Below are 18,052 nucleotides of genomic sequence, written 5' to 3'. Positions count from 1 at the left end.
CTTGACCTTTGCGGGCATAGAAAAAATAGTCTTACCTGTACAAGGTGGCGATCTCCATAAAATATTATTAAGACAAGAAGCAAAATGGATATTGCGAACGAAAGCTACTGGCCCAGCCGGTTTAAATGATAGAGTTGATATGTCGTTTTTTTGTAGCTTTTTTTGGTAACTTTTTTGGTAGCTTTTTTGTCGCTTTGTAGATGTTTTTCATGTTTTCCATGTTCCTCAGTTTTGTCATATGTCTGCTCTCTTTTTGAGTGTTGTTACATTATTGCCTGCTGTATACTTACACATCTTATATGCGATCTTGGCAGATAGGCGTATGTTATTATTTTTCCTTCCTTTTGGTTCTCAAATAGATTTTGCGAGCAATGACTTTGAATAATCCTTTAGCCATAAGATACAAGATACTTGCTGCCGTATTTCTATGGTGGGACTGTATGTATACATTTGCATATATGTTGCATAGTTTGTAAGCTTGCGAGCAGGGCCCTCACTCCTCCTGGTATCTGTTTTGAACTGTATTTCTGTTATGATGTAATGTTTATTGTCTGTACAAGTCCCCTCTATAATTTGTAAAGCGCTGCGGAATATGTTGGCGCTATATAAATAAAATTATTATTATTATTATTATTATATATATATATGTATATTTATATATTTGTTCGATGTCAGTTATATGCGCTTGTTTTTAATTGTTTTTAACACACTGTGCACTTTTTTTCTGTCCGACGGGTTGATGACATTTGCGGGAGACCGTCAACTTGGTTACGGAGGAAGTCGAACTTCAGATTGGAGCTCTTCATCGTGAGAAACTGGCCTTTTATGTTTTACCTTCTTTGTCTCATTCTTTCCTTTTGGGTCTTCCTTGGTTGAGAGATCACGAACCCACGCTGGACTGGCGTACTGGAGATGTTCTACGGTGGGGACGGTCTTGTCTGAACAGGTGCCTGCTTCCCGTCAAGCCTGCGTCCTCCTCTCGGTCTGCTTCGGAATCCGTGGGAATTCCTCCAGCCTATTGCGCTTTCTCGGACGTCTTTAACAAGAAGGAAGCAGAGATTTTGCCGCCTCACCGCTCTTATGACTGCCCGATAGACCTTGTTCCTGGTTCTACTCCACCTAGGCGTCGTATTTACCCACTGTCTCCTACCGAGACTCAAGCCATGTCCTTCGAAAGTCTTCCTCACCTGCAGGAGCTGGGTTCTTCTTCGTTAAAAAGGACGGTTCTCTTCGCCCATGTATAGACTACCGGGGTCTCAACACCATCACGATCAAAAACAAGTACCCACTTCCTCTCATACCAGAACTCTTTGATCGTCTACGTGGAGCACGAATCTTTACCAAATTGGATCTCAGAGGAGCTTATAATTTGATCCGTATCCGTTCTGGTGACGAGTGGAAGACTGCGTTTAATACCAGAGATGGTCATTATGAATATTTGGTTATGCCATTCGGTTTATGCAATGCACCCGCAGTCTTCCAAGAGTTCGTAAATGATGTTTTTCGGGATCTACTTTACACCTGTGTTGTTGTGTACTTGGACGATATCCTTGTGTTCTCTCCAGATCTGTCTACTCACAGAAGAGATGTACGGCAAGTACTTCAGCGTTTGAGAGAGAATCGGCTGTACGCAAAACTGGAAAAATGTGTCTTCGAACAGTCATCTCTACCCTTCTTGGGTTGCATCATTTCCGACGCTGGTTTGTGTATGGATCCGGGAAAAGTTTCTGCCATGCTCAACTGGCCGCGTCCTCTTGGAGTGAAAGCAATTCAGCGATTTCTTGGATTTGCTAACTACTAACGGCAGTTTATACCTCACTTTTCCTCTCTTTCAGCTCCAATCTCCTCCATGATTCGGAAGGGTGCCAATCCTCATCTGTGGTCGTCTGAGGCCGAAGAGGCTTTCCGGTCCATCAAGCAAGCCTTTGCCTCAGCTCCTATTCTTCATCGTCCAGTGGCCAATAAACCCTTCATCCTTGAAGTAGATGCTTCTGCAATTGGAGCTGGAGCTGTGCTCTCGCAGAAATCCTCTTCTGGTCGTCTTGTGCCCTGTGGTTTTTTCTCAAAGATCTTCTCCTCCTCAGAAAAAAATTATTCCATCGGTGATAAAGAACTTTTGGCAATCAAGTTGGCATTAGAGGAGTGGCGGTACCTCTTAGAAGGGGCTTTACATCGTTTTATAATCTACAGCGATCACAAGAATCTGGCGTATATTCGTTCTGCGCAAAGACTTAATCCTCGGCAGGCCAGGTGGGCCTTGTTTTTCGCCAGGTTTGACTTCGAACTTCGTTTCTTGCCAGGAAATAAAAACTCCAAAGCCGACGCTCTGTCTAGGTCATTCCAGGTGGTGGATTTGGAGGACGAGCCTGCACACATCATTGATCCTGCCAGAGTCTTCACAGTTGCTCCAGTCTCTCTCACTTCGTTGCCTCCGGGTAAGACCTTTGTCGCTGAAGGAAACAGGAGACGTGTCTTACTTTGGGGTCACGCCTCCAAACTGGCTGGACATGTTGGTTTAAAAAAAACCTTTCGTTTGATCTCTCGTTTTTACTGGTGGCCAACGTTGTCTAAGGATGTCCAAAGTTTTGTCGCCTCTTGTCCTTCCTGTGCCAAGAATAAGATTCCCAGGCAACTACCTTCTGGGCTTCTACATCCTTTGCCAGTACCTTCCACTCCGTGGCAACATTTATCTATGGATTTCATCACTGATCTGCCTCATTCTTCTGGTTCCACCGTCATCTTCGTGGTCATGGACCGTTTCTCCAAGATGGCTCATTTCATCGCTCTCCCAGGTTTACCTTCTGCTCCCGAATTGGCAAAGATTTTTGTTCACCATATTTTTCGTCTTCATGGTCTTCCTTTACATATTGTTTCTGACCGAGGTGTTCAATTCACCGCCCGCTTCTGGAGATCCCTCTGCAAATCTATGAACATTTCGCTTGATTTTTCTTCGGCCTACCATCCTCAGTCAAATGGCCAGGTGGAACGTACTAATCAGACCTTGGTAACTTATCTCCGTCATTTTTCCAATTCTCATCAGAATGATTGGTCTGACTTACTGCCATGGGCTGAGTTTTCTTACAATAACCATCCCAGCAAAGCCACTAACAAATCTCCATTTTTTATCGTCTACGGTCAACATCCTGGTCTTCCTCTTCCGGTTCCTCCTGTCTCTACTGTACCAGCGGCTGATCTTCTGTCTAGAGAGTTCTCCAGGGTCTGGCAGGAGACCAAGTCCGCCCTTGACTTGGCTCAAGTTTGGATGAAGAGACATGCGGACAAAAGACGTCTTGATTCTCCTATATTCCATCCTGGGGACAAGGTTTGGGTTTCTTCTAAATTTATCCGTCTCAAAATCCCTTCACATAAGCTGGGTCCTCGCTATATCGGTCCATTCGAAGTTTTGTCTCGTATTAATGACGTTTCTTACAAACTTAACTTGCCTGCCTCTCTGCGTATTTCTAATTCTTTTCATGTGTCTCTCCTTAAACCTGTAGTTTTTAACCAGTTTCATTCTTCTAACCTTTGTTCTCCTTCGCCTGTTTCCGAGGATGATGTCTTTGAAGTTAGGGACATTTTAGCCATGAAAAAAACTTAGAGGGAGAACTTTGTTTTTGGTTGACTGGAAGGGTTTTGGTCCTGAGGAGAGGTCCTGGGAGCCTCGAGAGAACATTCGGGCTCCTCGTATTTTGTCCCGGTTTCTTTCTAGTCTTAAAAAGGAGGGGCGTAAAGATGGGGGTACTGTCATGCCGTTGCTGCCGCCGCCTCTCCCCACTGCAGCTCGCCGGGTGCGCGCGCGCATCGCATTCAGCTCTGCGCGTGCGCACATCTGATTCCTCTGGACAATCTTGGCACTTGCTGGACGTTATGTGCCCTCTGAGGCCTTTTTCACAGAAACTGAACTTATTTCTTTGAAGTTCTTGATTAGCCAATAAATGTTCGATTAAGTAGAAATCTTGGAGCAGCAATGTTCTTGCCTGTAAATCCCTTTCTATGCAAATTAATGACTGTACGTGTTTCTTTGAAGGTGACAATGGTTGACAGTAGAAGCAAATAATTTTAAGCTCCAGCCTCCTGTTAAAGCAACCAGTCTGCTGTTATAATTCAATCAGTCTGACATAGTGATACCAGCTGCCTTGTCATCCTTAAGGCCCCTTCACATTAAGCGACGCTGCAGCGATACTGACAACGATCCGGATCGCTGCAGCGTCGCTGTTTGGTCGCTGGAGAGCTGTCACACAGACCGCTCTCCAGCGACCAACGATGCCGGTAACCAGGGTAAACATCGGGTAACTAAGCGCAGGGCCGCGCTTAGTAACCCGATGTTTACCCTGGTTACCATGCTAAAAGTAAAAAAAAAACAAACACTACATACTTACCTACAGCCGTCTGTCCTCCAGCGCTGCGCTCTGCTTCTCTGCTCTCCTCCTGTACTGTCTGGGAGCCGGAAAGCAGAGCGGTGACGTCACCGCTCTGCTTTCCGGCTCACAGACAGTACAGGAGGAGAGCAGAGCACAGCGCTGGAGGACAGACAGCGGTAGGTAAGTATCTAGTGTTTGTTTTTTTTTACTTTTAGCATGGTAACCAGGGTAAACATCGGGTTACTAAGCGCGGCCCTGCGCTTAGTTACCCGATGTTTACCCTGGTTACCAGTGAAGACATCGCTGGATCGGTGTCACACACGCCGATCCAGCGATGTCAGCAGGAGTCCAGCGACGAAATAAAGTTCTGGACTTTATTCAGCGACCAACGATCTCCCAGCAGGGGCCTGATCGTTGGTCGCTGTCACACATAACGATTTCATTAACGATATCGTTGCTACGTCACAAATAGCAACGATATCGTTAACGATATCGTTATGTGTGAAGGTACCTTTAGTAGTTTCTCCAGCGCCAACGAGAAGATCAATGAAACTATTTAGCAAGCAAGTCATTAGTGGTGGGGTTGAAAATCAGTGGAAATGTTTTTCTTTTTGTGATTAAGTTAATTTTCAAATTGCCATTATAAAAACTGAAGCAGTAAACTTAGTTAAAACCAAAATTTGTCAGTCTCAAAACTTTTTTGGCCATGACTTTGTACCGCATAAAGCCTATTAGTTCGGTCTAAACTAAATTTTGCCAAGACGTAGAATAGAGAATTTTGAAAACAGATGCTCTTTATTGTACTTGTGTCATACTTCAGTTGCTGAGGAATATTGGTCAGTTCTGGAAAAGAGAGAGATGCAATTGTAGCATCTGGTCCTCAGTTGTGAGAGTGAGACAACATTCTGTGAGAATGGAGAAGCAGGGTTGGAGACAATCCACTGAGCACATACGGTAATATTGTTTTTAGATATTGTCATGCCGTTGCTGCCGCCGCCTTCAGCTCTGCGCGTGCGCACATCTGATTCCTCTGTTGGCGCTCTTTCCTGTCCTCTCCGTCATCCTGGAGGACTGTAACCCGGAAGTAGCTCCCATGCTGCTATGTAAACTGCTTCCTGTTGCTTCTCTGTGCCTGATGTTCATTTGTGTTTACAAGTGCTTCTGGCCACCTGTGGTCTCTGTGCGTTCCTAGCTCTCTGACTTTGGGTCTCCTCCGCCCTCTGCAGTGCCTGCCTGTTTCCTGTGTTCCTGCCTTGTTCCTTCAGTTCCTTTTCCTCTGCGGTACCTGCCCGGCTCCTATATCTTTTCCTTGCTCCCGTCAGCCTCGGTTTCTCCATATTGTCCTGCCAGCCTCCGTGCCTCCGTAGCGTTCCCATCTTCTCCCTTGTCTCAGTAGTTCCTCTTTCCCTTTGTGCCTGCTGTGTACCCATCTTATCTCAGTCGACCCTCCAGCTTCCGTGGCGATAGTCCCTCACGGGCCTGCCCCTAACTCTCCCTGTATAGGGGGCGGTCCACCTGGTCAGCTCGTCCGAGAGGGGTTCGTCATCACGGTCCAGTGGGTCCACTCTCCGTTTTTCACTGTTTGAATCTACATGCTCTAATAGGACTGCACTCGGGTGACATCCGAGTGCAGCCAGATTCTTACACCGTCACAGATATGAGCAAAGAAAGCCTGTCACTCAGCAAAAGTGTAAGTTAAACACAACACTTTATCCTTTATTGACCTAATATACATCTATAATAATAATTTGATTTATATAGCGCCAACATATTCCGCAGCACTTTACATTATAGAGAGGACTTGTACAGACAATAGACATTACAGGATAACAATAAACAGAGATCAAAACAGATACCAAGAGGTATGTGACGCCGATCCAGCGATGTGTTCACTGGTAACCAGGGTAAATATCGGGTTACTAAGCGCACGGCCGCGCTTACTAACCCGATATTTACCCTGGATACCATTGTAAAAGTTAAAAAAAAAAAAACAGTACATACTCACATTCCGGTGTCTGTTACGTCCCCCGGCGTCAGCTTCCCGCACTGACTGCTGTGCTTTACGGCCGGCCGGCGCTGACACAGTGCAGGGAAGCTGATGCTGAGGGACGTAACAGACACCGGAATGTGAGTATGTACTGTTTGTTTTTTTAACTTTTACAATGGTAACCAGGGTAAACATCGGGTTACTAAGCGCGGCCCTGCGCTTAGTAACCCGATGTTTACACTGGTAACCCGGGAACTTCAGCATCGTTGGTCGCTGGAGAGCTGTCTGTGTGACAGCTCTCCAGCGACCACACAACGACCTAAACAGCGACGCTGCAGGGTTCGGCATCGTTTCTATATCGCTGCAGCGTCACTAAATGTGACGGTACCTTAAGGGCCCTGCTCGCAAGCTTACAAACTATGAGGAAAAAGGGGAGACACGAGAGGTGGATGGTAAAAATTGTTTTGACCAGCCATAGTGTAAGGATCGAGTGTTCATGTAAAGCTGTATGAACCGGTTATCAGCCTAAATGTTTAACAGTACAGACACAGAAGGCTATTAAATGGATGATGCAAGGGATCTCGTTATGGTTTACGTTTTTTTTTTTTTTTTTGTGAAAGGGCCACACAGGGATAGTTAGGTTAATGCATTGAGACGGTAGGCCAGTCTGAACAAATGCGCTTTAGGGCACGCTTGAAACTGTGGGGATTGGGGATTAATCGTATTAACCTGGGTAGTGCATTCCAAAGAATTGGCACAGCACGTGAAAAGTTTTGGAGATGGGAGTGGGAGGTTCAGATTATTGAGGATGCTAACCTGAGGTCATTAGCAACATGGAACGCACAGGTAGGGTGGTAAGCTGAGATGAGGGAGGAGATGTAGGGTGGTGCTGAGCCATGGACTGCTTTGTGGGTGAAGGTAATAAGTTTGTACTGGATTCTGGAGTGGATGGGTAATCAGTGTAATGACTGGCACAAGGTAGAGGCATCGGTAAAACGGTTGGCGAGGAATATGATCCTGGCTGCAGCATTCAGGACAGATTGGAGCGGAGAGAGTTTGGTAAGAGGGAGGCCAATTAGTAGAGCGTTACAATAGTCCAGACAAGAATGAATAAGAGAAACAGATAGTTTTTGAAGAGTCAAAAGTAAGTAAAGGGCAAATTCTAGAAATGTTTTTGAGGTGCAGATAACAAGAGCGAGCCAGTGATCGGATGTGGGGGTGAAAGAAAGCTCGGAATCAAGTATGACCCCAAGGCAGTGGGTATGTTGCTTGGTAGTAATGGTGGAACCACACAAGGAAATGGCAATGTCAGTCAAAGGTAGGTTAGTAGAGGGAGAAAACGCGAGGAGTTCAGTTTTTTACAGTTTCAGTTAGAGGGAGGACCAGATGTTGGAGACAGCGGTAAGACAATCTCTTGTGTTTTCTAAAAAGGTCGGCGTGATATCTACTGATTGTTTGTCCAATAGGGGCAGTATACAACAAGAAGAGAAGGGGGCCTAGGACTGATCCTTGAGAAACCCCAACAGTAAGGGGAAGATGAGAGGAGGAGGAACCAGCAAAAAATACAGTCAGAGAGATAGGAGGAGAACCAGGAGAGAACAATGTCCTTGAGGCCGATGGAGTGTAGCATAGTGAGGAGGAGCTGATGATTCACAGTGTCGAATGCTGTGGAGAGATCCAAGAGAATCAGGAGTAGCGTCCATTAGATTTAGCGGTTAGTAGATCATTAGAGACTTTAGTAAGGGCAGTTTCATTAGAGAGTAAACCAGACTTAAGAGGGTCGAGAAGAGAGTTATCTAAGAGATAGCGGATAAATCCAGTATGGACCAAGAGTTCGAGGAGTTTAGAGATTAAGGGAAGATTAGAGACAGGTCTATAGTTAGAGTCTATAGTTAACATCCATAACTGTCTATGAAATTATTAAAAATGTATTTCTATTGAGTAGAAGAAGAATAGCAAATTGATATACAGTTTTGGGGAAAAAGTTCTAAAGTTCATTCTGGGCTTAGGAGTCCAGTGGGTGGTCCAACCAAGTAAAATAAAGGATTTTTGTATAAAATGACAATTATTTCTCTACGCACAAAAACTAATTAGGCACAACCATTGGACACCCAAGCCCAGAACAACCATAAATGTAATCCAATACATTACTAGTTTCAGAATTGTTTTCTACACAGTATGGATAAATTTGCTGTGTTCCCCAACCCAGGCTCAATAAAAATACGATCTTCACCTTATCGGTGAGGAGAAACAACTGATCTGAATGTTATATATAGGCTATTATATCCAGTTGCATTCAGTCTGGTTTATAATCATCTAAACATTGTAGCACATGATGTACACGAGCAACTGATCAATTTGACAGCCCAGGTAGCTAATGTGCCTAAAAAGGGAACACATCGACAGATTGTCCCAATAAAAACTGTTGCCATCATGTTCTTCAGCCTTTTAATCTATTCCTGATAACCCCTAAACATAACCCTGGCAGTGCCACAGACCTTATTGAAAAGTATTGAAGTTGTCGAGTGTTTGCTAATCAGTGTTGAGCATCTGTGGATCTATGCCTTGTAACACTGCCCCTCTGTATTTCAGTGATGTACACAGCTGGCAAATCTCACACATGTGCTGCTTTGATGGCTGTGTGGGTGAAGTTGAAGACTTCATCCACATCAATCTTTGACAGAGGGGCATAGATACTAGGCAGACAGGGCATCCACCAAAGTCAGCATGATGCCCACTGGATCCTTCATCACTCATAGGACAGCACTGGAAAACCTCAAATCTTTTTCACAAGGTATGTGTCACTGCCAGCGTTCCTATTTATTATGCTTTTAAGCATCTTTCCAGATTACATAGTAGCATGCAAACAACAAAACAAAAAACAGTGTGTACTTGGCCATAAGACTATAGCTCAAACAGATAGATGACAATTTACCGTACTAACGGGCTCAATAGTTTTTCACAGTAAGAGCTTCATAAACCTCCTGAAATTGAGAATTTGTTTTTAACATTCAGACAGTAAACCTATACACTGCACTTATACCAACAGGTGTTTTGGCCCATTTCTTTAGTTTTCTTTATCCAGTTTTAGCTGCTCTCAAGAGGAATATTGGTTTTCACTTTCTTTAAAAGAAGAGTAATTAGAACATATATTTAATTTAATTATTAATAGAAATTAATTGAAGCTACAAGACTGGTATTAACTTTCTTCTGATCATGAACCTCGATATTAACCTCTTCACGACCTTGGACGCATAAGTACCTAATAAAAGTGTGCCTATTGATTCATAATACGTTTGACGTTTCACTGACGCATATCAGGTACCGTATTTTTCGGACTATAAGACACACTTTTTAAAAACAAATTGGGATGAAAATGGGGGGTGCATCTTATAGTGCGAACGCAGGCTTATCGGGGAGTTGCGGCAGTGGTGTAGCAGTGGAACCGGCGGCAGCAGAGGTGTGGCGATGCTGCGGCAGTGGGTGGTGCGGAGTGCACCTGAGCAGGGTAGCTTCCTCAGGATCCGGCGGCAGAAATGTGGTGATGCCGCGGCCCGGTGTCCACGGCGAACAGAGCCAAGTGCATCACCGGTTTCCCTGGAGCCATCTTCCTGAAGCCGTGGGCAGCCGGAGGCATCAGGAAAATGGCAGCCGGAGGCCCCGCGTGCGCAGATTGAAATCTCAGTGGCACTCGGCTTCAGGAAAATGGCTGCCAAGATCTCAAATCTGCACACACGCGGCCTGCGGCGGCCCATGGCTTCAGGATGATGGCTGCAGTGAAACTGCTGATGCACTCGGCTCTGCTCACCGTGGACACTGGGCCACGGCATCGCCACATTTCTGCCGCTGGCTTCCTGAGGAAGGGATCCTGCTCCATGCTCTGCCTCACCGCTGACACCGGACCCACAGCATCGCACCACGCGACTACAGCATTGCCACACTTCATGCCTTCTGTGACCCCTCTGTTCCACCGCCGTCCCTCAGGAAAGATACCATAAATTCGGACAATAAGACAGACCCCCATCTTATACAAATCTTTTTTTCTGCTATTTTCCACACCAAAATTTGGGGTGCGTCTTATGGTCCGGTGCGTTTTAAAGTCTGAAAAATACGGTACTTTGGTGGTAGTGGTGCCGACATCCGGACCAATCAAAAGGCAAGAGCCAGAGTCAATCAGGTGAGCGGAGCAGTTCTGATTACGCACAGAGAGCTGATCACACTTGATTTGGCACAGTGGCAGCTCGCCTCTGCTGTACGAAGTGACAGTTACACTTGATGCCATTTTCTGACAACATCGTCCTTTATTTTAGCAAACATATATACAACATACATTTCAACAAACACCTCAGCTGATGGCACAGAAGAGTCAACCCTAAAGGTACCGTCACACTTAGCGACGCTGCAGCGATACCGACAACGATCCGGATCGCTGCAGCGTCGCTGTTTGGTCGCTGGAGAGCTGTCACACAGACCGCTCTCCAGCGACCAACGATGCTGGTAACCAGGGTAAACATCGGGTAACTAAGCGCAGGGCCGCGCTTAGTAACCCGATGTTTACCCTGGTTACCATCCTAAAAGTAAAAAAAAACAACCACTACATACTTACCTACCGCTGTTTGTCCCCAGCGCTGTGCTCTGCACTCCTCCTGTACTGGCTGTGAGCACAGCGGCCGGAAAGCAGAAGCAGAGCGGTGACGTCACCGCTCTGCTTTCCGGCTGACCGACGCTCACAGTCAGTACAGGAGGAGTGCAGAGCACAGCGCTGGAGGACAGACAGCGGTAGGTAAGTATGTAGTGTTTGTTTTTTTTACTTTTAGGATGGTAACCAGGGTAAACATCGGGTTACTAAGCGCAGCCCTGCGCTTAGTTACCCGATGTTTACCCTGGTTACCAGGGAAGACATCGCTGAATCGGTATCACACACGCCGATTCAGCGATGTCTGCGGGGAGTCCAGCGACGAAATAAAGTTATGGACTTTCTTCCCCGACCAGCGACAGCACAGCAGGGGCCTGATCGCTGCTGCCTGTCACACTGGATGATATCGCTAGCGAGGACGCTGCAACGTCACGGATCGCTAGCGATATCGTCTAGTGTGACGGTACCTTTATGACATCTCATTAGCACAATTACAATAGGTAGAAAATTACTTATTCATTGCAAAGCCATTAAATTTAAAGGACAGAATGAATATAATGAAACATGATGTGCCCTTGATTACAATGAAAATGCCAAGAGAAAAGCATAGGAGAATTACATTTCTGTGTGTTTTTTAGCTTCAGGGGTTTGGATGACTACAAGAAATTCTGTACACACACAGATACACAGGACAAGAATTTCCACCCAATAGGCACAGAACGCCACTGTAATGCTTCTCTCCATCGTTTAATTAACTACAGCGGAATGTGGAACTGAAGATGACCTATTTCATGTGCGAACATCAGACAATGGCAGCGTGCAATTGTCCAGCTGTGCTGGCATGTCAGGAGAATTATTTCTGCTTTCCGGGGCAGTCTATAAAAATGCAAGAGGTTCTGTACTAAAATAGGCACATGAGATGCCAAGATGAAAAAGTGGGAGAACATGAAGGCGGAAAAACTGAAACAAGAATAAACGACTTGTTGGAAAACTTACGTTCTTCCTCTTTAGGATCTAACTGTGTCACACTGACTGATAACCGGTCCACACGTTCTTGTAGGGAGTTCACTCTGAAGGAGAAACTGTGCGCCTCATTGAAGAGCTCCCCAAATATGTCTTCTGCATATTTACCTGAAATACAAAAAAAATTGACATTAAACAACAGTATTACCTTACTACAATGACTACTTTATCAGAACAGTAATACATTAAAGAACAAACCACCATGGCTTGGGTTTCCATGACAGTTCAGCTGCATGGAAGCCTTACATCACCAAGCACAAAGAGAAGCATTAGATGGAATAGTAGTAAAAGAAGATACAAGTCCATCGAGTTCAACCTGTAAGTCACACAGCCACTAGATTCTGGAGTAGTAGACGCATGTTCTACAGTACGTAGAGATGGATCGCGGTCCGCTCTCTGTCACTCTGATACATGATTCTTGGATTAGCAAATACCAGGAGAACGCGACCCTCCTGATTGCATTGAGCCTTCTGTAGCGTTTGGTGGAGGCTAGGTAATGATATGGTGTTGTTTTCCATGGATTGGCCTTGGCCACTTAGTTCCACTAAGGGATTATTTATTTTTTTAAAGCGAAATAAAAATGATATTCATGCAAATAATAATCAGAAATCAATAAGGCGGAAAACATTTATTCACAAACCCGTATGATATATATATATATATATATATATATATATATTACACACACACACAGTTCTTCGGTGTACTCCTGTCTTGGCCAAGAGCTCCAGGTCTGCTTCCTCAATTACAATCCCCAGCACCTCCCTTATTGATTGAGAGCACTCACTGTGGAGTTCTCCTTGAATATAATCCTCAGAGCTGGACACACTGACACTGCAAAAGCCAATTGTACACACAGTGTAAGTGAGCAGATGTGTTGTTATCCCACTTATGTACGAGGGGCGATCCAAAAGTAATGATAATCGGTTATTTCTATTGCACACAGAAATTAAAATAAAATGTTTTCTTCTCTCTTAGGTACCCACTAGTCCAGGAAAAAAAAAATACTTAAATAGACCACGATTCCCGGGAGCTACATTCATTTGAATATGAACTGCCGAGGAGTGAACATCAAAATGGAAAAAAACCAGCTCAGAGCTGTCATCAAATACCCCTGCTTGAAAAAAATGACTACCAAAGACATACACAGCGACTTGGTGGAAACATTGGGGGACTCTTCTCCTCCATATTCCACAGTTGCATGCTGGGCCAAGGAATTTAAGCTGGGAAGAACATCGACGGAAGATCAGGCATGTAGCTGAGGTCCCAGGGATCTCATATGGCAGTATTCAAAGAATCCTTGCAAAAGAATTGCATATGAGAAAGGTCTCCGCGCGTTGGGTGCCAAAAATGTTAACCGACGAGCAAAAGAAGAAACGAGTTGACATTTCAATAGCAAATCTCGAAAAGTTCCAAGCAGACAAGGAAAATTTTTTGTCACGTTTTTTGACCATGGACAAGACCTGGATCCACCACTTTGATCCCGAAACTAAACAACAATCGATGACGTGGAAACGAGCCGACGAACCAACGCCGAAGAAATTCAAAGTGTCAAGCTCAGCAGGGAAGGTTATGGCGTCCGTTTTTTGGGACGATGAAGGAATTATTATGGTGGACTATTTGGAGAAGAGAGCGACTATTACGGGCTCCTACTGCGCAGAACAAATAAGAAGATTGTGGGAGGCTATCAAGGAGAAAAGGCGCGGCAAACTGCGGGCTGGAGTGCTGTTTCACCAAGATAACGCGCCGGCTCACAAAGCTGCAGTTGCCATGGCTACCATTCAAGAAGCGGGCTTTGAACTGGTGGAACACCCCCCCCCCCCTATTCACCAGATCTAGCCCCCAGTGACTTCTTTCTCTTTCCTCGACTCAAGGAACACCTCCGGGGCAAGAAATTTGATGACAATAGCGACGTGATAACCGCTGTTGGGGATCTTTTTGAGGGTCAAAATCAAGAATTTTTTTCTAAGGGAATTCTAAGTTTAGAAAAGAGATGAACTAAATGTATAGACTTGATAGGAGACTATGTAAAAAAATAAAAAAATTTTTTGACTATTTTCATTGTGTTTAGTATTGATTATCATTACTTTTGGATCGCCCCTCGTATGTAGCGGCCGCTTTCTGCACACATGATCACACAGCAGCGGGCGAACAATGTTGGCATGAGAGGGATATGAGAGCAAGCACACTTTGACGCTGCTTGAGCTGGGCACACACACACGGTCACTGTGTGAAGATGCATCCTCATCCCCTCTCCTTTGTACAGCGACTATTTGCTGCACATAGGATCACACAGTGGTGGTGGTGGTGGTGGTGGGGGGGGGCTGATCTTCATAGGATAAGGGGTGAGTGTGCGCTCATTTCCTGCAGTGTCAGTGCCGCTGTGCTCTCATCTCCATTGCCTGTCAGCATTAGCCACCATCCACTGTGAGATCATGTGTGCAGCGAGCGGCTACTGCAGACAGAGGGATCCACGCACACCTGAACTGGCACTGCAAGTGTCTTTGGCTCATACAGCGTCAATGTGTGCAGGGCTGAGGATTCAATTCTTTAAGCTCTCCAGAGGAAGCGCTGTCAATCAATGAATGCATAAATGAATTAATTTGAGGTTGATGTGAGAGACTCCCTTTACACATGTCAGGAGACAGAGACATTAGAACGGTTGCTTTATTTTGCAATAACTATGAAGCCGAATGTCATGCAAGGTGACACCAGTCTATCTAAACCTCTTGGAATTGGTACCATCCAGAAAGCTCAAAGCACTGCTCAGTTGGCAAAAACTGCTGAATGACAAGACTCTTTATAAGCCCTTAAGGAGAATCTGTCAACCTTTTGGACGTTTTTACCTATTAATATGGGCACACGACCTGGAAATAGAATGGGTGAAATAGTCATACCTGTATGCCCATATCTGCGGTCTTGATGTGCAGAAATTGTCTTTTATTCTGTTATTGTAATGAGTTTGTTCAGGCTCCGTGGCATGTGGAACATATATGTAAAGCGCCATGGAATAAATGGCGCTATAACAATAAATAATAAGAATATAAGAAAACTCAGCCTTCGGTCTTCGTTTGCGCACCCCCCCTCCTGTCTGCATCGCAGGGTCCAGTTGCGCACCCCCCCTCCTGTCTGCATCGCAGGGTCCAATGTCATGTATTGCTGGCCGCGGAATCCTGCGCCCTGCAAAAGCGCGATTAAACGTACCTTTTCCGCCATGCTATGGGCATTGGCTTCATTGTTCTTCAACTGAAGTAGCAGTGACTCGCCAGCACCTGCACAGAAGAAAAATGAAGCCAATATCCATAGCAGGATGGAAAAAGTACGTATAAGCGTGCTTTTGCAGGGATCTGGCGTGGGATTCCGGCGCCGGCAATACACGTCAATGGGTCCTGTGATGCTGATGGGAGGGGAGGTGGTATGCAAACCAAACTGGAAGCAGAGTTTTCTTCCGGGTACCGCACATCATGGAGCCTGGAAGAACACATTACCATAACAGAATATAAAAAGATTTTTGCACATCAAGACTGCAGATATGGGCATACTGGTATGACTATTTCAACCATCCTATTTCCTGGCTGTGTGCCTATATTAATAGGCAAAAAAAATCCAGGGGGTGACAGACTATCTATAAAGATAATCTTTTCACAGTACATGTGCCTGCTGACAGGTCCCTTTTACCAAAGAGACTAGTGCTCGCCCAGCATAACACAAAGGTAAAAAAGAAAAATCATACTAAGGAAACCATTCCAGTTCATTTTCTGTAAAACTAATTAATTGTGCACTAATGTGACTTAATAATTGCTTTATTATAAAATTATTTGGATTTTAGGGTGGCCATAAAATGAATTAAAAAAAAAAAATGTACTAAAAAACCTACTGGAATTTTTTTAAACAAGAAATCCTTTAAATATTCAGTTGTCCTTCAGCATAAATTCCAAGCATAAAACAAAACCTCAAATTTAAATACACTGCGAGTGCGGTCTGAATTTCACCTCGAGAGATTTATCCACTTTGTAACGAAGAGACAGAACTGAGTGATCTCTCTCTTGTGCTTTGATTAGAGAGAACTAACCATGGAGCCCTTGCACCCTAGACAGCTACAGAACTCAGGCACGCTTGGTTCAGCTCCAAATTCGTGTGTTCTGCATAGGAAGACGGAAAAAAGATGTTACCCAACAGCACTGGGAGTGAAATGGAACACGTCCCATCCTTTATCCCGACATAGAATGGAAGGTCACGTGCACACGTTGAGTATTTGAGGAGTTTTTTTTACCTCAGCCAAAACCTGGAATGGAACAGTGAGGGGAATAGTATAATAGAAACATGTCACCACTTCTGCATTTATCACCCACTCCTGGTTTTGGTGAACAAATACTGAGGTAAAATACCTCACCAAATACTGATAGTGTGAATGTGGCCTTAGGCTACTTTCACACTAGCGTTGGTACGGCCCGTCGCAGTGCGTCGGGCCGACGTACATACGCATACTGTAAAATAAAATCACAACGGGGGCAGCGGATGCAGTTTTTCAACACATTCGGAGTTCCGGCCGCGCATGCGCGGTCGGAAAAAGCGGAACCGACGGACAAAAAAAGTTGCATGGAACGTTTTTTTGTCCCGACGGACTGCAAAGACACTATGCATCCATCGCACGATGGATGCGACGTGTGGCAATCCGTCGCTAATGAAAGTTTGCAGTTTTTGCTGCCGATTTCACACACTCCAATGAATGGGAAAACGCATGCAAAAAAGGCACAAAAAAGTCATGAAAACGCATGTATTTTAGGTTGACCTTTTCCTGCCAACAAATCAGTATTTCCAGCACATTTTTCTGCTGCAAATACTGAACATGTGAACATACTGTAAAGTCACTTCATCTAAAAAAAATACAATGTAATTCCTTTTACTGGACTAGTGATGTAAGAGTGATCGCATTACTTACGAATAGTTACAAAGTCATCACCCAATTATGGCTAAAGGTAATGGGAATCTGGCACAAGGTCTTTGCCACCCACCCTGGGAGTAACATATTGTCGAGAGGGAGCCCTAATTCCAGCGATGTGGCACTTACTGGGCTGCTTGCTGTCATTTTGATAAAATCACTGTTTTATCATTAAAGGACTAGTAACCTGCTGCCATGCAGTCCTATATATTCATGAGCGATGTATAATCTTACCCCATCAGCTTTCTGCCTATGCACTGTTCAGGCAGAAAACTGCCAATCAGTGGTTTGGGCAGTTATACATTGTTCAGAATTCAGAGAACTGCTAGATCTACATCAGATAAAATGATGATTTTATCAAAACTAAAGCAAGCAGTCCAGTAAGTGATACATAGCTTGAATCAGTGTTTTCACTTCTACACTGTGATATTCTCAAATCAGGTAGCCAAAACCTTGTGAGAGAGTCTCTTTAAATGATGCAAAATGTTTTGCATGACATATAGATATATGCTGAATGTTAAAGTCATATGAGCAATACATTTTCAGCTGGATCTTAATTTGCACAATGAATTACCATATTTTTAGCAACGCTAATTGAATTTTTTTACCTGCTGATTTTATTATTCTCCAGCTTTCCTTCTTTGACAGCTGGCAGCCCTTTGTGCTTCATGACGGTTATTTAACCAATTTGTTGCACTGCACAAACTACCAAATTATTCCAGAAAGAATAATTTAAAAAAATGCATTCTGAAATGTAATCACCATACTGGAGAAAGTGAAGAGGATAATGACTGGTTTTACACCTCCCCGCAGAACCACGGTGCTGGCGGCTGAATCTTGGCAGGTTGGACCCAATCTACAATGAGTGACTATATAACCATTTCATAGCCACAGCAGAAACAACGCTTATGTTCAGTACAACCAGATGAGCAGCTTATAAGAATGTGATACCTGGACCCATTGGAGTCAGACGAAGCCTATACACCACTTACCAAAATGTTATCTTTAATCATTACACGGAATGACATGTTTTGGGCAAAGATGCAAAAAGACTTTTTGGTATTCTGCATCCTCTGACTTAAAACATACATGCCTTTTTTGGG

At 44.5% G+C, this 18,052-nt stretch overlaps 1 protein-coding gene across 3 annotated transcripts in view; it reads right to left on the bottom strand.

Annotated features, from left to right (window-relative positions):
* The window catches only part of WASF1 (WASP family member 1), a 221,000-nt gene that overhangs the window by 82,256 nt on the left and 120,692 nt on the right, over window positions 1-18,052 (bottom strand). For all 3 annotated transcript variants that reach the window (XM_069726223.1, XM_069726224.1, XM_069726225.1), the window contains exon 3: window positions 11,981-12,115. In XM_069726223.1, the coding sequence (XP_069582324.1) occupies window positions 11,981-12,115 (135 nt within the window). The remainder of the gene's footprint in view (window positions 1-11,980; window positions 12,116-18,052) is intronic.

This window comes from Ranitomeya imitator, chromosome 5, assembly GCF_032444005.1.
Source record: "Ranitomeya imitator isolate aRanImi1 chromosome 5, aRanImi1.pri, whole genome shotgun sequence".
NCBI lineage: Eukaryota > Metazoa > Chordata > Amphibia > Anura > Dendrobatidae > Ranitomeya > Ranitomeya imitator.
This window is presented reverse-complemented; position numbering and strand designations above follow the sequence as displayed.